The sequence below is a fragment of the Aspergillus welwitschiae genome (genome assembly GCF_003344945.1).
Source record: "Aspergillus welwitschiae strain CBS 139.54b unplaced genomic scaffold BDQ94scaffold_12, whole genome shotgun sequence".
Classification (NCBI taxonomy): Eukaryota; Fungi; Ascomycota; class Eurotiomycetes; order Eurotiales; family Aspergillaceae; genus Aspergillus; species Aspergillus welwitschiae.
Genome location: NW_020798706.1, coordinates 229,489 through 248,392, shown reverse-complemented (window position 1 = coordinate 248,392; position 18,904 = coordinate 229,489). Strand labels below are relative to the sequence as shown.

The window sequence follows — 18,904 nt, the reverse complement described above, 5'->3', positions numbered from 1 at the left end:
ACGTCTCTTCCTTTCCATATTTCTGCCCCCCAGCTATCACTCCATTCCCTCTCTCAAATCCAACTCTTCACCCAATACTAAGTTAACAACAATAACAACACCCCTTCAACCATCCCCAAAACCATCCCCAAAACCAAACCCCTTAAACCCCACACCGTCCATAAATCGGCACCTCCGAGCACAACTGCGCACTCGCGCCATACGGATTATCGCACAGCGTATCACACTGGGTAAATTCGGGCGTGAAGACCAAGAACTGATACCCGGGGACATTCAACCGGAACTGCTTGGTGATGTCGTTGTTCTGGTGGGAGGCTTTATATCCCGCGCGACAGGCGCAGTGGAATCGCGTGCCGGTGTTGATGCACGAGGTTGTCACATCGCAGTGGTTTTCGCCTGAGAGAGGGTTGCAGGTTCCGCATGTTGGTGGGGATGGGTTGGGGGAGGCGAGGGTTAGGGTGGAGGTTAGGAGGAAGATAAAAGTGGTTGTTGGGAGGTGCATTTTGGGGGGGTTGGAATGGTGGTAATGGTTGGCAGTTGGTGATGATAATGATAATGATAGTGGAGTTGAATTGTAGTTATGATGGGGAGGATGATGCGGATGAGGAAGAGGAGGAGGGGACGGAAGGCGATTTTATATCCATCTATCTATATGCGAAAATATTGAGATGTTATTATTAGTATGGACTGAATATTGGAATCCGACTTTTAATCAAGTTCAATTCGTATAGACTGGACCATATCATCTGGATCATCTTTGTTGAAAGACGGGAAACCCGGTGGCTGGTATCTAACTATCGGACTACGACGTCATGAGGGTATCATCCAAGATTAGTTCAGTATGGGGCGATGGTACGGTTCCTCTGAGACATACCATTGAAGTCGTAGAGTCTCAATTAGATCTCATGTCTCATGGGCTGTGCCGGTGGAGGAGTGCGAATACGAGGCAGCCCTGTGGACCCGGCACTGACGGGAGGCAATTGTTGCTTTCTTTAGCAAGGTTGGAAGTATGAATCTTATTACTACAGTCGGCTAAGAGTTAATCAGGAAGAGGGATGCATTATTGAGAGCGTCTCAATTTTTTTTGGCTTTGATATCGCCGTCACGGTCAGTTGAGTGACAGGGGCTAGTCTGGCGACGAGGTCGGTATGTATGTAGATGTCTTCGATGGTGGATGTTAGAGAAAGGGTCGAAACAGTTTAGATGTCCATCTGGTGGAGGCCTTGATGTCTCGGTTGGACTGACTATTGAACGTTCAGTATCAATGGCATCGGATACTAATCGAGTAGAGGCTCGTCTACACATTCAATCTCGTGACATCCAACTATGAGACAAGATTATATTTGGATGTCCACCAGAGTTAAGGTGGTATAGATGTGGCTGATTTATCGGACCCTTCTGCCTGGGGATCCTTAGGTTAGTTCTATCACTTGCTAACCGGTTTTGCAGGATGTACTCGCATCGTGGGAGCAAATAAGTCACGAGTCCATGCGATAGCAGAGGCAGTATAAAGTGTGTGGTATGCAATGTAGACAAAGAACCTTCGCTACCCAGATATACTTTAAACCCAAAAATAACCATTCATTATGTCATTTCTATACATCTCGACACGAACATTCCGATCACTTCGTAAATAGACCCTACAAGCGCATCTTCGACGCCTCTGGTTCCCCAATCAGATGCAGGAAGCTTTCATGGACTTCATCGGTGAGATCGCTAGCCTGCATACTCCGTCCCTTGGCCAAAAAGGCACGACGGGAACACTCCCTCGTGATACTGCTTCCCGCAAACGCCGCAAGAAGCAACGTCGTGGCGGGGGACATCCTCTTATCCTCGGATTCCAGCTCCGCCTGAACCTCTTGCTTGGTCTCGGCCTCCTTCTTGTTATCCTGCTCTCCCGAATCCCACAATCCATTATGGTAAGCCGCTCTCCAGGCCAAGAGGGTGCCCAGGGAGCCAGTAAGCGTATCTCCCTGTCCACCACTCCGCTTCAGCCCGCCCTGAATGTCGGAGACGATACTAGTGACACCGTTGGAGATAATGTCATGAGGACCCTTCTGAATGATAGTAACGCCACCAAGTGCCTGAGAAAGCTGCTCACAAGCCCTGGTCTCCTCGCTAGTCTTGTCTCCGCCACCGGACTTGGAGCCAATCTGGGCCTGGCTTGGTACGTCAATGCCCAGGGCTTTCGCTAAACGACTAAACTCATTTACATTGGGAGTGAGAATGCACTCCTTGTAGCCTTTCACTAGATCCGGGTTCTCCGTGACAAGGAGCAGACCGTCGGCATCCAGGACAAATGGTATCGATTGGGACCGCGCTTCCTTCATCACCTCCGTAACGACCTTGAGTGTGACTCCATCACGGCCTAGACCCGGTCCAATAACCAGGCAATGGAGGCGGGAAAGCATGGAGATGATGGGGCTAGCGAGTGATGGGGCGTCAATAGACTCGGGGTTTTTGACGCTGTCGCTGCTTGGCAGTATCGGGTGAACCATAAGGTTCGGAGAATAAGTTTTGATGACCTAGCCACGGTCAATGACAACAGACATACTTGAGACTAGCAGAATACAAACTTACAACTGCAGCAGACTTGTCACAAATTACGTGACTCTGTGATCTGTCAGAAAGTGTATACAGCGGCTAACGTTCTGGTGAAGTGAGTAGCCTACCATATCGCATCCTGCAGTGCCATGTCAGCTAACAGCTAGCTATACCAGCATTGGATGAGTATCTTACCCAGTCTAGCCGACGCCATTGAAGAAAAGTATGGAGCCCCTGTGTAACTTGGACACGTTCAGATTCCGTACCGCATGAACAGAGAGCGGGGTGAACGTACTCTATACTTCCTCCGATGACAGCAACACGTCCCTGTTGTCCTGTTAATTGTCAGAAGAGAGCTCATGAAGCGAAACACTGACACCGTCTTATCAAGGCCTACCTTTATGGAATTTCTCAAGCATCGGAGGCACCAGATTGCGCGCCTTCTTCAGCAAAACCTTGGACGAGGTTGAAATGTGATGAACCGACGACTCCATGATGATGAGAAAGATAACAATCAATCAGTACACTGGATTGTAACTGTAGGATGATAGACTATGCGTTCTATGAAAAAGAGCAGATCAACTGCGCAACAATTGAAGAGAGAAGTAGCAGAGAGGAAGCTGTCGCAACAGTAGCAGCAAAAGGATGAGTGATGTCACCGCCTACGGGTGGGGCAGATGGGGTCATTTCTCGATAAGAATCCGGTCTTGATTGCTTTGCTTAATCCTTACTATATAATTAGATTACCAGCAATGACGATGAGAGTGGTCAATATTTGCAGCTATCCAATCGCATTTAATGCTACCACGAGAACAGTGACAGTAACAGACACGCCCGCTATTGTATGTAACTAGCAATGTTAATATGTGAAGTGAAAATGAAGAAATCGCCCTCCATCTATCGACACCTTGACGCTCGCTGATGCTCTTCCAAAATTGGTACAGAATTGAACAAATGAAAACAAAGAAGACCAGTAACGTCGTATGTAACGCACCCTCGGGGTATTCCTCGCTGATGCTCCGTAACCAAACAAGAAAACAATGAAAACAAAAGGGAAAAATCCAAGGGAAAAATGTTGTTGAAGTCCAGGTGAATCGGCTTGCAGGACTGGCAAAAGGTTTGATTAGGTAGGTAGGTATGTCGTGGAAGCAAAGGACTGCTTCTTATCGTCGCGATGCCAGTGAAGCGAGCTTCTTGCGACGCTCCAATTTCTGCTGCTTGGCGGCAAGCTCCGCGCGCCATTCCTCCTCGTCTTCCCGTCGGGCGGCCGCCAGTGCAGCAGCTTCCTCTTCCTCCACATCGTACAAGCCCGCCTCCATATCGGAAGATTCTGAATAGTAATCATCGTAGTCATCGGCATACTCGCCCTCGTCTTCCTCATCAGTACCGAGGTACTCATCCATACGAGGCCTGGATCGCGACTGTGCTTTCCGGTCACCAGGTGTTTTGCGTGGAGGCAGACCGGCGGTTCCTCGGTACTCGGGCTGGCCTGTAGACGGGGTCGGTCTGGCGGTCCCTTTGTAGGATAATGGCTCAGGTTCCCGCTTCTTGACGACTTTGCCGTCACCGGCTTTCGTGCCTGCAGCTCCACCAGCAGTAACGCCTGCCTTCTTGGCCGACCGCACATCTTTATCCTTGGTCTGCGCCTCCACTGCCTTCTTCTTGCGTTCGACTTTGCTAAGCTTCTCCTTGGGGGCAGATTGATGTTTGAACATGCCAACTTGAGTCGGCGCCTTCTCTTGTAATGCTTTGGCCTTGGCCATGAGATCCGCGAAAGAGCCTTTAGGGGGAGGCTTCGATGACACTGGAGGCGCCTTCTGCTGAGGGGTTGAAGAGCGGCTCTTGACTGCAGACGTTGCTGTCGTAGAAGGCGCGCTTGGACGAGGTCTAGGAGCTGTAGATACGGTAGTCTTCGCCGTGGTAGTGGTATTGGTCGTTGATGATGATGTTGTTGTTGTTGCTGCTGCCCTGGTAGGTGCTGGGGTAACAGATTTTGCAGGACGAGCTAGCTGCTCCTCGGCCTTTCGCTTGATTCCAGAAACCAGAGGTTTGCGCTCTGAAGCGCCATCTCGAGGGACGCTGACCGGTTTGCGGACCTCGGTCTTGACATTTGAAGAGGTTACAGGAGGCGACGGTGAGGCAGAGGTGGGGGGGATTGGAGACGGTTTACCCGTCTCGATGGACGAAAGAACGGAATCGAGAAACTGTCGTATGATCAGCAAAAGCCATCAAACAGCAAGCTTTCATGGGTTCCTTACACTCATTTTGTCACCTAGTAGCCAAAGAAAGCGCCAAAAGCTATCGAATATGAGTAGTCACGAAGGGGGGTAGTTTCACCGTCGGTGGTTAGTATGACGGGGTACCTTCATGACTTCGTTGCGGAACCACTAAAAATCAATCGTTTTCAGATTAGAGATAAGCCTAATTCACGTCTTAGTGCCAGACATAAAGCACGACGTGAATTAAGGCCCAAAGCAGATGCCAACAAAGCGATAGCCGGATACAACGAGGTCGACCAGATAAAGCCGCCGGGCAAAAACGGTGCAAGAAGTCGCCATCCTGTCTTCTAGAAGCAGCGACCCCACGTGACCGGGGCCCAAGGCATGGGAGTTAACGCATGCGCCACGGCCGCTCGCTTAACCGGAACTAGCACGATCTGCACTAGCCACAACCCACCAGCCGCATCGCACTTTTCTTGATTTTCAACTTCGGATTCCATTTCTCTCTTTTTCCGTCCATCACATCGCTCAACCCCCAGCGAACTCGACGTGTCAGTCTCCGCCCAACTTTGCGGTTAAATCGATTGATTCTCGTGTTCACCACCACAACTGTACGTTGCCTTCTTGATTACCTCGTTGCGAATTTCGACAGTACGACCACGACATTCTCGGCGCAGTTGTTCTGACAGGTTGTCTTGCAGATTCAAAATGAAGTACCTCGCCGCCTACCTTCTGTTGGCCCTTGCTGGCAACAACACCCCCTCCGCTGAGGACATCAAGTCCGTCCTCTCCGCCGTCGGCATTGACGCTGAGGAGGAGCGCCTCCAGAAGCTCCTTGCTGAGCTTGAGGGCAAGGACCTCCAGGAGGTCAGTTACCGCCCTTAAAATCTACCAAGAAATTTTGCGATTATAAGATGGAATACTGACAATGGTTTTTCTACAACAGCTCATCTCCGAGGGTACCCAGAAGCTCGCTTCCGTTCCCTCCGGTGGTGCCGGTGCTGCTGCCGCTGCCCCCGCTGCCGGTGGCGCCGCTGCTGCTGAGGCTCCCGCTGAGGAGAAGAAGGAGGAGGCTGCTGAGGAGTCCGATGAGGACATGGGCTTCGGTCTCTTCGACTAAGCGCCTTCACTCCGAACACCGAGAAAAACGTAACAGTTCGTGGGGGAACAGAAATCTGGCGGTTATTTTCAGTCTAGGGAGGAAAATTACCCATTGGTCCAGTCAAGCCGGTGTTTGCCAGGCTTTTCTGATGCAGTTACGATTTATGCATAAGTGAGCTGGAAAGAGCTTTAGCCAATACAGATTCTCTGACCTCCCGATTGATTGGGTGACTCTATATCTCGTAGAACGTAGTATGGGATTCTTTGCGCGGGTTTCTCTGTAACTACTAGATACCATCCATAAATGATTACCAAATACGGTAAGTGCTGGACAAAACTTACAGGAGAGACCACTGAAATCATTACAACAAGCCAATGAGCTCCAGCAAAACCACGATTTCAAGCCCAATAGATAGTTAATCCATCGACAATCCATAGATACCCCATACAAATCTTTAGGGCAGCTGGACCAGCGGCCCTATAGATTGGTTCCCAAAGCGGCCTAGTGTGGTAGGGTCGCAACCCTAGACGGGTCGCTTAGACGAGGCTCCAGCCCACCTCCCAACCCAGCGCAGAGGCACAAGAGACGCCCGACGTACGTTCATCAGCGACACGACACGACAACCCATCGTCCCTTCGCTTTTCGAGTCCCGTTCGGAAAGCGACCTTGAGAGGAACACCGCAAAAATGGCTGACGAGCACTACGTGAGTTTTCCGATATTAGAAGACATGTTGAAGAGGACTAGGAAGAGTTTGAACTAACGTTCTTTTGCCTACAGAACGCCGAGGAGGCTGCCGGTACGTTTTGAAATTTTTTCTTGCCTGAACCACCCTTTCCTGCCCTGGACCCCGGAAACAGAGACGAATTCGCGTTGTGGGAAACGGTATTTTGGCTGGATATACGATATGATATGGACATAATTCGATGATGCGACACTTGGAAATTTTTGAGGAAGGGATGGGGGGGCAACGGACCGAATTCTCTGTCGACGTTTCTATTCTTGCTTTTGCCGCACACCAACTACGAGAACCACGCAGCAGTGATTGAAGGGAACACAAGGCGCTGACGTATCCGGGAAACAGAGATCAAGAAGAGAAGACAGTTCCGCAAGTTCACCTACCGCGGTATTGACCTCGACCAGTACGTTTCACCATGAATATCTATCATACCCACACTGCACTCCGAACCGACGGCCTCGACTCCGAACGAGCGATATCAGCAATATGGACATTTCTGGATATTTGCGGAATATCCTCGTGGGAGTCGACGGCCGAAGGAAATATGTCAATATATCGAAAGAACCGACGGGAAATATGTGGAATGGTATCTGACCTGTTTATCTGCACAGGCTCCTTGACCTCTCCTCCGAACAGCTCCGTGATGTCGTTCACGCCCGCGCTCGTCGTCGCTTCAACCGCGGTCTGAAGCGCAAGCCCATGGGTCTCATCAAGAAGCTCCGCAAGGCCAAGCAGGAGGCTCGCCCCAACGAGAAGCCCGACCTCGTCAAGACCCACCTCCGTGACATGATCGTTGTCCCCGAGATGATCGGCAGCGTCATCGGTATCTACTCCGGTAAGGAGTTCAACCAGATCGAAGTCAAGCCCGAGATGGTTGGCCACTACCTGGGTGAATTCTCTATCTCCTAGTACGTACCCCCCATACCCGTATCCCCCGCGAGCGAATCCAAATGAATATGGTATGTCTAACAACCACACAGCAAGCCCGTCAAGCACGGTCGTCCCGGTATCGGTGCCACCCACTCTTCCCGTTTCATTCCCCTCAAGTAAAGAAGAAAAGCTTTATTGGATGGAGTGTCGTCGTGTGGAGGAGGAACTCGGGCGTACGGAATGTTGCTGGGAGGATCTCTACGGATAAAGGAAAAAAAGAATCAAAACTGGATGGATACCCATATGGCATTTCTTTGGGTTCTCATCTTCTTACCTTGTATGTCCAAGTGCGGGTCAGCTGTTTGCATCTCAATATAAAGGTCTTGTCGGCAATATGAGAACGAAAAAAAGAAAGAAACCAACCGGATCCTTCTAAATCTCACGATCCAAGCCCCTTTTGTCCTGGATGGAAGGGGGCGCAGAGGCTTTGCTCTTCCTTTTGTTGGTTAGCTTACGAAGGATGGCAGTCTAATTTAACGATTTCACTTTTCACTCATATCCCTCGTTATTTGCCTAGATGTAGAACCCTCTTCCCTACACATTCACATACATCCCTTGCTGTTATATCTATACTAAGCTATATTAAACCCCAACTCCCTAACCACCCCATCCACTTTCCCCCACTCCCTCCCAATCTCCCTCTCCAACTCCCTCGACCCCCTCGGATCCAACCCCGCAGCAACAAACTCCCCCCTCACAGCCCGAAACTCCCTCTTCACTAACCTCCAAAACCCAGGGCCCATGCCCCCCGTGCTTTCCATCCCTACCAACTTCGCCAACACCGACCAAATAATTAAATTAAAATTCAACTCGTACTTCTCCAAGACAATTTCCTCATTACCACCAGTATGCTGTACCTCAACGCCCTGTGACAAATGAATCGCCAACCTAGCCAACACCCACGCATGCAGCAACCGGATCGGATGGCCCTGGAGCGGGTACACGACCGGATCGATAGCACGGTAGCGGGCCGCGGCGTGGGCGAAGGCAGATTTGTATTTCTGTTCGGCGAGGAGGGCGGTGATGAGTTCGTCGTGGAGGGAGATGGAGGGTTGGGTTGTTTTGGGGAGGGAGAAGGTTTGGAGGGTGGTGAGGGCTTGAAGGAGGGTTTGGATGGGGTTCTCTAAGGTTGATAGGGATTGGAGGATGTTGTAGGCTTCTTGCTGTGCTGGGTGTAGGGTTATTGCTGCTGATGAGCCTGCTTCTCGGGTGCATTTCGAGCAGTGGCAGGTAAAGTAGTATCGAGATTGGAGGTTAGCTTGGCGAATAGGATAGGGGTCCGTTACGTCTATGTAAGTGATGAAGATCTGCTCGTCCTTCCGGATGGGTCGGAGGGCTTTGATGTGCAGGTTGGGGCCGTCGAAGCTGACGGCGGCGTTATGGTCGCAGCTGTGGTTGAAGATAGCGGCGTAAGGGTGGAGGTAGACGCCGAGACGGTCGTAGACGGCGTTGGTGAGGTTGAAGGAGTTGAGGTCGAGCTAGAAAGGGTGTGAGTTGTCTTTTGGAGGGTATGTATGTATAGCATTGTGTATGTATGTACGTACCTTAGCTCCCATAGCAGATATGACCTCTTCGCTCATATCCGTGCCAGAGTAGGCCTTGATCGCCTTCGAGGAAAGAGATATACGCTCCCACTGCGAGGCACTTTGGTCGCGAATGTCCTTGATATGAGTCCCAAGCTGGAGGAACTGGTCCAGCTCCTCGCTGGAGTACTTTTGGCGTTCGCTGCGCAAGACCATGCGCAGCACGGCTCGCGCGTTGATAGGCAGAACGCGGGGCTTCAGATTCTGGTAGATCGAGCATTCAAGAGAGTGTCCCAGCTTCCAGTCCTTTGCTTGACATGTCTGCGAGGGTTAGTGAGGTTTTCTGCAAGTGGGGAGGCTATTTTTTGACCTTATCACAGTACTTCACAATGCCGCATCCTCTGCAGCCTTTCAGAGCCATCCCTTCCTCTTCTAGCTGTCTCTGGCCAAAGCAGCCGGAGCATACCTCTCCTAGGTGTTCCGTGTCTAGGACTGCCACGAATGGGACGGGAATGTGTAGCACTTCTTCGCCGACGGCAATGTCTGTTGAGGCGAAGAGGCCCCGTCCTAGACCACCTGGGGCGGGCTGAGGTGTGGTCTTTGTGTTCATTGGACCTTGTCTGTTTCCATGTGATGATACAGAGTATCTGCTGAACAGCTACAGGCAGAATGGCTCGTTTTTAATGTATTTGTGGCTTTATATCATTGAAGTTATAGAATAATTTCCCTTTTCGTCCAAGCTTGGCGTGGATGTGCTCGGGATGGAAAAATGTTTCTACTCAGTGCGTTTCTACTACAAATCAGATAAACCGGTGTATGTTGCTGGGTGAGAGGGCCAAAATACAGAAAGATACTATCTGAAGTAGTATGATCTGACTAGAATCATGCATATTGTTTCAAGCTCAAGATCGTTTGTGATGCCAGAGATCTGTGTTACCCCAACTTGTGCGGTACGCGGCCTAAGTTAACCGCGTCGTGCTGGCAAAATGAGTATATGATAGTGTTAATGAGCGAGAATCACATCATAATTAAAGCGGCTACAAGTCCAAAGCACAGAATTGACCAAGATCATATCAGAAATCGAAATTGGATATAATTGACAGGCTATACTACATACAACTAGAATATAGAAAATTTGACCTTTCGCTCAAGCACAAAGCCGGCCTACAAACCTATAGACTGCGAAGCAAAAGGTAAGAGAAGAAATCATCCACAAGGCCAACAAACCACAAAAGAAAAACCAACAGAGCGCTTGACCGTATTCCTCATATCGCCTTTTTTTTTGAAGACGCGACAGAATGCCCAAATGCCAGGGCGGAGTAAACATATCTATCAACATGGAGCCTTATCCGCTACGCCAAACACGGCGGCTTTTCTGTGCCTGGAAAGATGAACGATTACAAAACCGTGATTATATCTATGAAATCAAACTTTTCGTCCTTTTTGTGGGTAAACTTGCGTTTACAGCAGCTTGCCGCCGGTGAAGTCGGACCAGGTGCGGACCTCGGAAGGAATGCCATCGGCACGGGGCATCTTCTCGCTCATGGCCTGGGCGAAGAGGAGAGCAGTCTAAAAAGGAACAGTTAGCAACAGGGCAAGCAGGGAGGAAGAGGGGGTAATTTGCATACCTTGGTCTCCATGAAGAGAGGAACGCCGAAGTCGACGGCGTTACGTCTCATGACATAGTCCTCATCGAGGAGAGACTTGCCACGGGTCTTGGCAAGGTTGAAGGTACCACGGATGTTGTACTTCTGGAAGACTTCACGCAGAGCACGCTTGTCCTGCTTGGGGAACTCAATGACCTGCACGGGAACCTTGGTAGCAGCCTCGAGGTGCTCCTTGACAGCGGGGCTAGCAGCGAAGAACTTGAAGTCGAGGGGCTTGAGGTACTCGACAATCTGGGCCAGGGCAGGGTTGGTGATATCACCGCCGAGCAGGATACCTTCACCAGCCTCAGGGCAACGGAAGTTCATGGTAGCCTGCAGGGAAGCCCAGTAGGCCTCAACAACATCCTTACCGAAGCAGGCAATCTCACCAGTACTAGCCATCTCGACACCGAGGAAAGGATCGGCACCAGCAAGACGGGTCCAGCTGAACTGGGGAACCTTAGTGGCAAGGTAGTCGCGCTTGACACTCATGAGATCAACGGGCTCAGGGACATCACGGCCGACCAGAGCCTTGGTAGCAACATCGATGAAGTTGGTACCCAGGACCTTACTGACGAAGGGGAAGGAGCGGGAGGCACGAAGGTTGCACTCAATGACCTTCAGCTCAGGCTCAGCGCCCTCGAGGTCAGCCTTGATGATCTGCATGTTGAAGGGACCAGTGATGTTCCAGGCCTTGGCAACCTTCTCAGCAATCTCCTTAACGCGGCTCATGACAGACTCCTCGAGGTTGGCAGGGGGGAGGACGAGAGTGGCATCACCGGAGTGCACACCAGCAGGCTCAACGTGCTCACTGACGGCGTGGAGCAGAAGCTTGCCGTTGGAAGCGACAGCGTCAACGTCAATCTCCTGGGCACCCTCAATGAACTTGGTGATGACGACGGGGTGGTCGGGGGAGACGGCGCTAGCGTTGAGGAGCTTCTCCTTGAGCTCGTCGACGCTGTAGATGACGTTCATGGCAGCACCAGACAGGACGTAACTGGGACGAACCAGGACGGGGTAGCCAACAGTCTCGGCGAAGCGCTCAGCCTCGGCGACGGAGGTAAGCTCCTTCCAGGCGGGCTGGTCAACACCAATGCTGTCCAGGATCTGAGAGAACTTGTGACGGTCCTCAGCGCGGTCAATGTCCTTGGGGTCGGTTCCGAGAACGTGAGCGCCACCAGTCTCCTGGAGACGGAGAGCAATGTTCTGAGGAAGCTGACCACCGACAGAGACGACAACACCGCTGGCGCTCTCAAGCTCGTAGATATCCATGACACGCTCGTAGCTGAGTTCTTCGAAGTAGAGCTTGTCAGCAGTATCGAAGTCGGTGGAGTAGGTCTCAGGGTTGTAGTTGATCATGACAGTCTTCTTGCCCATGTTGCGCAGGGAGAGAGTAGCGTTGACAGCACACCAGTCGAACTCGACGGAGCTTCCAATACGGTAGACACCGCTTCCCAGAATGATGACACCGTGGTCGTCGAAGCTAACATCGTGGGAGGTAGCGTTGTAGGTGGTGTAGAGGTAGTTGGTGTCAGCAGGGAACTCGGCAGCGAGGGTGTCGATCTTCTTAACCCAGGGCCTGATACCGAAGGACTTACGGCGGGCGCGAACATCGTCCTCAGACGCGCCAACGAGCTGAGAGATCTGCTTGTCGGAGAAACCAAGCTTCTTGGCCTTCAGCAGGATCTCCTTCTGGAGGCCAAAGAGGCTGCCGATGTCCTTAAGCTCGTGGTGGCAGTCAACAATGTTCTGGAGCTTGTACAGGAACCACTTGTCGATCTTGGTCAGCTCGTGAACCTTGTCCACGGAGTAGTTCTCGTGGAGCATAGCCTGGCCAACAGCCAACCAGCGGCGGTCGGTGGGGTTCTTCAGGACTTCGTCGAGGTTCTCGAAGTGGTCACCCTGGAAGCCAACGAAGCGGGGGTCAACCTGACGGATAGCCTTCTGGAAAGACTCCTCGAAAGTACGGCCAATAGCCATGACTTCACCGACAGACTTCATGGCACTGCCAATGTCGCGGTTGACATGCTGGAACTTGCTCAGATCCCACCGGGGAATCTTGGTAACGATGTAGTCCAGACTGGGCTCGAAGTTGGCAGTAGTGGTCTTGGTAACGGCGTTGGGAAGCTCGGGAAGGGTGTGTCCCAGACCGATCTTCGCAGCAGTGTAAGCCAGGGGGTAACCAGTGGCCTTGGAGGCCAGAGCCGAGGAACGAGAGAGACGAGCGTTGACCTCAATGACACGGTAGTCAAGGCCATCGGGCTGCAGAGCGTACTGGACGTTACATTCACCGACGACACCCAAGTGGCGAACAATCTTGATAGCAGCGGTACGGAGCATGTGGTACTCCTCATCAGACAGGGTCTGACTGGGAGCAACGACGATACTGTCACCAGTGTGGATACCAAGAGGGTCAAAGTTCTCCATGTTGCAAACAGTGATGCAGTTGTTGTCAGCATCGCGGACAACCTCATATTCGACTTCCTTCCAGCCACGGAGAGACTTCTCGACCAGAATCTGGGGAGAAAGGGTCAGAGAGCGGGAGGACAAGTTCTTCAGTTCCTCGGGGTTGGCAGCGAAACCGGAACCCAGACCACCCAGGGCGTAGGCAGAACGGACGATGATAGGGTATCCAACGGTCTCAGCAGCCTTCAGGGCCTCGTCGACGGTGCTGACCGCAATGGATTCGGCGATGGGGATGTTGATCTCGTTGAGGGCCTTGGAGAAAAGATCACGGTCCTCACTGGTCTCCAGGGTCTTGATGCTGGTTCCCAGAACGCGGACACCGTAGCGCTCGAAGATACCCATGCGGTTCATCTGCACACCCAAGTTCAGGGCGGTCTGACCACCGAAAGAGAGGAAGATACCATCGGGTCTCTCCCGCTCAATGACATAGGTGACATACTCGGGGGTAACCGGGAGGTAGTACACTTCATCCGCAAGCTTGTGATCGGTCTGAATTGTCGCAATGTTGGGGTTGATCAGGACGGACTGGACACCGGCCTCCTTCAGGGCCTTCAGAGCCTGAGAACCTATTAGAGAAGATTAGTGTTAGCAACTGTTTCATAGGAATGCCTTGACCTAGTAATCCCGGGTTCCCGTCTTTATTCCATGTAGGAATCGCTCAATTGATCGCGAACCATCAGGTAAAGGAGCGGGGGATTTATGATGGGAACGTCAAGGTTTCAACGACTCGTCCAACTTACCGGAATAGTCGAACTCTCCGGCCTGACCAATGCTCAGACCACCACTACCGATAACGAGGACCTTCTTGACATCGACCAATTTGCTGCCGGGCTTGACGAGTCCGCTGGCGAGGTAGCTCTCAGCGGAGGGAGCGCTGGAGGTCTCAGAAGCCAAGCGACGAAGGGCGCTAGAGAAAGAGCGCAGCTGCTGCGGTCGCCACGGAGAAGGGGCCTTGGCCAATCTGAGACTCGAAGCCGTCGAGTGAGCGGTGGTCTGGGAGGAGAATGGGCGCAAAGCGAGGGCGGAGCGACGAGACTCCGCCAGACAGCGCTGACGCAGGAGGGCGGACGTAGCCTGCCCGCAACGAGTAGCGAGAACCATTGCGCTCTGCGCTGGTAGAGAAAAGGACGGGGAAAATAAAGAGAAAGGTGGAAAGATGAAAGGGATGAGTCAATTGAGAGGATGCACACTCTCTACTTTATGGCCTGGCAGAGTTCCGGAGAGGGAGGATCTGGAGACTCCGCTTTTGGTCCGGCTCTGTGGGAATTTTTTTAATTTCCCTTTAAAGGCCAAGGAATTGAGTTCCTGGTGTATTCCACTTTATGCCACACGCCCACGACCAAAGGGGAGGACTTAAAGGGAGATGAATTGGCCAGGCGGACCTTTGTTTTGGATTCTTGGAGAGAATTAGAGTGAGGGAAGAAATGGCTAAAGAAGATGGAGAGGGGACGGGAAACGAGGAAGTAAAGAAAAGGTGCGGGAAACGGCGATGAGTCAATGCGGCACTTTTACTCTGGAGACCAAGAACCAGCCAAAATGGAGAACGGGCTGCCGACCGAGAAAGTGTTCCAATGGGACTTCCGACTTTGCACTGAAAAAAAATGATGCCCCAACCTTGGGAGGGCCGATAAGAGCTCCGGTGTGCGGAGCCTTTTTTCCCTCTTTTCCCCTTTCAGTTTGCACTCTGGATCGCTGGGACTCCAGAATTCCCCCAAAAGACCGGCCCGGCCTCTCACCGCCTGGGCTCTCAGCCAATGTGAGATCATGGGGAACTGCAGGCTAACAGGTTCGGGGCCAAGTCTAAGTGGTGACTAAGTGGTGACTAGCGGCTGTAGTGGCAGAAATGGAGCCCGCGGTTAGCAATACCGATCACTAATTTCCTGACTTGATAGCCCGTCCCAGTCTTTCCCAGCTGTCCAGGGGCTACAATCCTAGCCTGTAGGGCGTTATTATAGGATAATCATTATTCAATTGCTATTAACAACCCCCCTCGAAAGCTTGTCTGACTCACAACTCCCTGCCAGGGAACGGACCACCAGTGCTCTACTCAACAGATCATGACTCCGTCGTCTGTTCCTAGTCGTTCATCTGCCAGGAAATTTTGATGGTTCGTCAAGCAGATCCATGCCTATCTAGTGTCCGCCCAGCCTGCTTTGCTCGCTACTGCGCCAATCCCCTTCCACCAGTCCAACACCGGCTTTCGGAGGGTCTCCACGCGCCGGAATACACCTCCTGCCCATCCAAACGCTTTCCACTGCTCGTCTACGGTTCCCTGATAAAAGGAGCACTTATGCCGTGAGTCACCGGCATCTGAGCCTTCCAGCTCAACTCTATTCAGTAGTTTCAACATTAATATTAGCCTAATATGTGTTAATCTCAACCTGTCGCTAAGTATGTACGTCCTCGCTTTCCAGACTAAGTAGTTGGGGGTACTCCGTAGATAGTAGATCAACTCCCAACAGCCACTTGACCATGTATGTATTTCAACCCATGGACCCTTTGCTGGCTGTTGAATCCGCCACATTTAGGTCCGTGACCCGGTTTATCGTGCCTCCGACGCCCAGATATCGTTCTCACCCTTCACCTTCCCAGTCATATGAAACCTCCTGGTTTTGGTTGAGTGTGTAATAACTATACGTCTTCCACCAGCTAGTGTGCATTCTGTGCCATTTCCTGTTGGGTGATCTGGACTTTGCATGCCGACGACGGTTGCGGAGTCTGGGGTATAGATGCAAAAGTGAATCAACCGATAATCCTTCCACTATTAGTTTACTCTTCTCGGTTCTATAGAAGTGGCCTGCTCCACAACCAATGGATGTTCCTTCCTGGCAGGCACATTCTCTCGCAACGCTTTCTGGTATTGTTTTCGCGGCCCTGTCAGCTCCGGCGGGATCTGCTTCTGTCAATGTCAATGACTGCTTCGCTGAAGTACTAATAATCAGACACGGGTTAACACTGGTAATTCAAAGTGCTCAGGGTCAGTTCTCTGCTCATAAAGGCACAAGGCTTGTTAGATTTAGAGAGCACCTTGGCGGCTCCTGATGTAAGATTCCAGATGTTTGGCAATCAAGGGGATATGGGTAGGTGTCGCGTGACACAATTCGTTGGACTGGGCCCTGGGACCAGATTGTGAGTAGGCACGGTGTCTTGAGGATGCGCTAGTCTTTGCAGTGACGCGGATACTGGAGCTTCCGCCTTACAGTGTTGATTCGGCCCGACGCGGTGCCGCTTTTGGCGCATTGGCCGGACACGCATGGGGGAACGAGTCCCACTTGAAGCCATTACTCCAGCATATGATCTCGACTACTAGTCTTTCTGAGCATTGCCTCCATACTGATGATTCGGCATGCTCTATACGCAGTACATGATGAATATATATCATATGCACACTGATTGGTAGGCATGTATGATGTGCATGCCCACGATTGGCAGTTCTGCAAAACCCAGGCTAGGCTTAGTGGATTATCTTGAGGAGTGCATTTTTACAGTAAGTAGGCCTTGGAGTCGTGTGCCAATAATTACTAGCGAAGAAGAAGCCGTAGCATTGATAGTGATTTTTTCCTAGAATGGGATCTGACAGAGCAGCTCAAGCGGTGCCTTAGAGTGGGCCTCACTCTAGCCTCAGGATGGGGACTCCGCCTTAGCTCTATGTATAGACGATTTAGTACATAGTAGGTAGAAACTCATGCATGTGAGGAAGAATGCCGAGCCAATCTCAACCGAGCTTACTAGAGTAGGATAGCGCGGTAGAGAGGGAAAAGAAAAAAGCAGACAGACAGCGTTAGTGTGCACATAATTATGCGGTCAGATGGATTCAGATTACAACCGGCTGTGCCATGAGAGAATCTGGGAAACGGTGGATGTGGGACAAGACCAAGATCGTTGCGCCAACTTCGCCTCCCTTGACCATTGGCGGGAACTCCGATCCAAATATAAACTCCCGTCTGCCAGCCGATTCACCCCTGTGCTGTCTATTCAGAAAAGGCTGGCTAAAGCTTCCTCGGACAGATAATTTAAGCTCTGGACCTCCCGGGGAGCGGCCCCAGGTCCATCCGGCTGAGCGTGAAGCAAAGCTAGGAACTGGCAAAGGATGAATGATAGGTTCCATGCATGTCGGCTCCATTCAGCTGGAGAATTCGCGCACAAGTCAGTGGTGGCTCAGTGGTTGGTATGCTTTAAAATTCCAGTCAGTCCAATCAAGGGGTGATGCTGCAGCCTGTGCTTCATCGGTGGTCTGCCAGAAGTATTATTAGTCTGTCGGTAGTAAGAAGTTAAGAGTGGTGGTAGTGCTGCTGCTTGGTGTCCTCCGGCCATCCCCCAGCATCCATACTTCCTCCTACCGACAAACTAACGAAACTAACCTGAAAGACGACTGTCTCCGCCGGAATATACCTATCGATTCAGGGACTCCTTCGGTTGCTACCTTCTACCATTCGTCCATCCCATCAGTCAGAACCCTTGGTCGTCCTGCGTCTTCCCTAAACTTTAGTATATATGGCGTCCGGACTAAACCCCGGTCCTCTTTCTTCTCCCAGATTACGGCCTCGGGCTGCCACAACAATGCAACCGACCACCACGTCAACATTATCTTCACGTCGCTCGTCGCAGGCCATGGCTCCTTCAGTCGCTGCATCTACGCCGAGCGCTCACACAAATGCAATCCCACTCGTCAGCGACCAGGTAAACAACATGTCTACGTCGGGTAAGCCAATGGCCATGCAGACAAAGAAAGCTGGAAAGCACCTTGACTGACTAGTAGCTCCAGGTCCACTTCGCCATCCCAAACCGCTCACTCCCTCCGATATTCATTCAATGCTCGAGCAAGAGCAGGAGGCAATGGTACGACACGATGGATCCTTCCTTTATCAAGTCTGTGCTTACCATCTTCTACTCTAGGTGAACCGCTTGTCGCGAGAGCTTTCCCTCCTTCGTCAACAAACAAACTCGGTCGCATCGACAGCCTCCTCGACCTCAACCACTCTCAACGACTCTGTAGATGGACTCCATGCGTCGCCATATATTATCAGCTCCGCGCACCCCACATCATCGCGAAGACACCGCTCATCCTCCAGCTTGAGCTCCTCCTACATCCCAGCTGTGCAAGGGTCGAGAGCGGGAAGCGTTTCCGGCATCGCACCTGCGCGAGAGACATATCTTCCTTCGACACGTCCTGATCCCTCGCGACCGGGGCGAAGCAGGGAATCATCGCTCACGTCTCATCGGCAACCGGAAGGAGCGTTGCCCTCAACACCAGGATCCCATCATCAGACACAATCGACTGACCACATACCTCATCACGCGGTCGGCTATCCGCATCGCAGCTCGCTGTCCCAGCAGAAGACGCCCATTATCAGTTCTACAAGCCGCCATGAAGAGGTCTTGCAGCAGCGCGGAGAAGTCGATTCGCTCAAACGCGAGAATGAAATACTACGCCGACGTGTCCGAGACCTTGAGTCTGTCATTTCAAAGCTTCATTTACAGGAGTCGAATGTTTCTCATTTGAGAGACGACAACTCCCCATCTACACCTACCCCAGACTTGAAAGAGCCATCCGGCACGGAGACTAAAGAATGAGACGGGGATGTCTCGAAGCTTCTTTGGCTATAGATTGGATGCTATGGATAAAATATGGAAAGCAGGATCTTTCAGCCGTTATTTTCTTCGCTCTGTTTTGCTATTTCTTGGGTCAGAACTATTTATTGATTAGTGTTAGGTTGTTCGGGCGCACTCTCGGTTT

At 51.6% G+C, this 18,904-nt stretch overlaps 8 protein-coding genes across 8 annotated transcripts; 3 read left to right on the top strand and 5 right to left on the bottom strand.

Annotated features, from left to right (window-relative positions):
- Nucleotides 1-142: 142 nt before the first annotated feature.
- On the bottom strand, nt 143-502 carry BDQ94DRAFT_169358 (putative adhesin; the record flags this gene model as incomplete). Its single annotated transcript, XM_026771275.1, has 1 exon — nt 143-502. One exon carries the CDS (start codon nt 500-502, stop codon nt 143-145), a length of 360 nt encoding a protein of 119 aa, XP_026627430.1.
- Nucleotides 503-1,466: 964 nt separating this feature from the next.
- On the bottom strand, nt 1,467-3,143 carry BDQ94DRAFT_141425 (ATP-dependent (S)-NAD(P)H-hydrate dehydratase). The gene is made up of 6 exons (XM_026765827.1): nt 2,942-3,143; nt 2,840-2,879; nt 2,740-2,786; nt 2,673-2,683; nt 2,581-2,613; nt 1,467-2,525 (listed from the first exon to the last, which is right to left on the bottom strand). Exons 1-6 carry the CDS (start codon nt 3,036-3,038, stop codon nt 1,641-1,643), a joined length of 1,113 nt encoding a protein of 370 aa, XP_026627429.1. The 5' UTR covers nt 3,039-3,143; the 3' UTR covers nt 1,467-1,640.
- A 409-nt stretch (nt 3,144-3,552) lies between these two features.
- BDQ94DRAFT_19327 (uncharacterized protein) lies at nt 3,553-4,892 on the bottom strand. Its single transcript, XM_026775181.1, has 2 exons — nt 4,803-4,892; nt 3,553-4,748 (listed from the first exon to the last, which is right to left on the bottom strand). Exons 1-2 carry the CDS (start codon nt 4,806-4,808, stop codon nt 3,708-3,710), a joined length of 1,047 nt encoding a protein of 348 aa, XP_026627428.1. The 5' UTR covers nt 4,809-4,892; the 3' UTR covers nt 3,553-3,707.
- A 368-nt stretch (nt 4,893-5,260) lies between these two features.
- aspf8 (ribosomal protein P2) lies at nt 5,261-6,083 on the top strand. The gene is made up of 3 exons (XM_026765826.1): nt 5,261-5,374; nt 5,465-5,630; nt 5,710-6,083. The coding sequence occupies exons 2-3, from the start codon at nt 5,472-5,474 to the stop codon at nt 5,881-5,883; spliced, it is 333 nt and encodes a 110-aa protein (XP_026627427.1). The 5' UTR covers nt 5,261-5,374; nt 5,465-5,471; the 3' UTR covers nt 5,884-6,083.
- Nucleotides 6,084-6,444: 361 nt separating this feature from the next.
- On the top strand, nt 6,445-8,025 carry BDQ94DRAFT_141419 (40S ribosomal protein uS19). Its single transcript, XM_026765825.1, has 5 exons — nt 6,445-6,569; nt 6,644-6,662; nt 6,948-7,005; nt 7,214-7,510; nt 7,583-8,025. The coding sequence occupies exons 1-5, from the start codon at nt 6,552-6,554 to the stop codon at nt 7,650-7,652; spliced, it is 462 nt and encodes a 153-aa protein (XP_026627426.1). The 5' UTR covers nt 6,445-6,551; the 3' UTR covers nt 7,653-8,025.
- Nucleotides 8,026-8,104: 79 nt separating this feature from the next.
- BDQ94DRAFT_177864 (S-adenosylmethionine-dependent methyltransferase) lies at nt 8,105-9,744 on the bottom strand (the record flags this gene model as incomplete). Its single annotated transcript, XM_026773015.1, has 3 exons — nt 9,426-9,744; nt 9,077-9,376; nt 8,105-9,010 (listed from the first exon to the last, which is right to left on the bottom strand). Exons 1-3 carry the CDS (start codon nt 9,663-9,665, stop codon nt 8,105-8,107), a joined length of 1,446 nt encoding a protein of 481 aa, XP_026627425.1. The 5' UTR covers nt 9,666-9,744.
- Nucleotides 9,745-10,516: 772 nt separating this feature from the next.
- Nucleotides 10,517-14,268, bottom strand: BDQ94DRAFT_169352 (carbamoyl-phosphate synthase (glutamine-hydrolyzing) CPA2; the record flags this gene model as incomplete). The annotated part of the gene is made up of 3 exons (XM_026771274.1): nt 10,517-10,624; nt 10,684-13,733; nt 13,908-14,268. 3 exons carry the CDS (start codon nt 14,266-14,268, stop codon nt 10,517-10,519), a joined length of 3,519 nt encoding a protein of 1,172 aa, XP_026627424.1.
- Nucleotides 14,269-17,727: 3,459 nt separating this feature from the next.
- Nucleotides 17,728-18,741, top strand: BDQ94DRAFT_169351 (uncharacterized protein; the record flags this gene model as incomplete). The annotated part of the gene is made up of 3 exons (XM_026771273.1): nt 17,728-17,869; nt 17,933-18,006; nt 18,064-18,741. The coding sequence occupies 3 exons, from the start codon at nt 17,728-17,730 to the stop codon at nt 18,739-18,741; spliced, it is 894 nt and encodes a 297-aa protein (XP_026627423.1).
- Between the last annotated feature and the right edge of the window lie 163 nt (nt 18,742-18,904).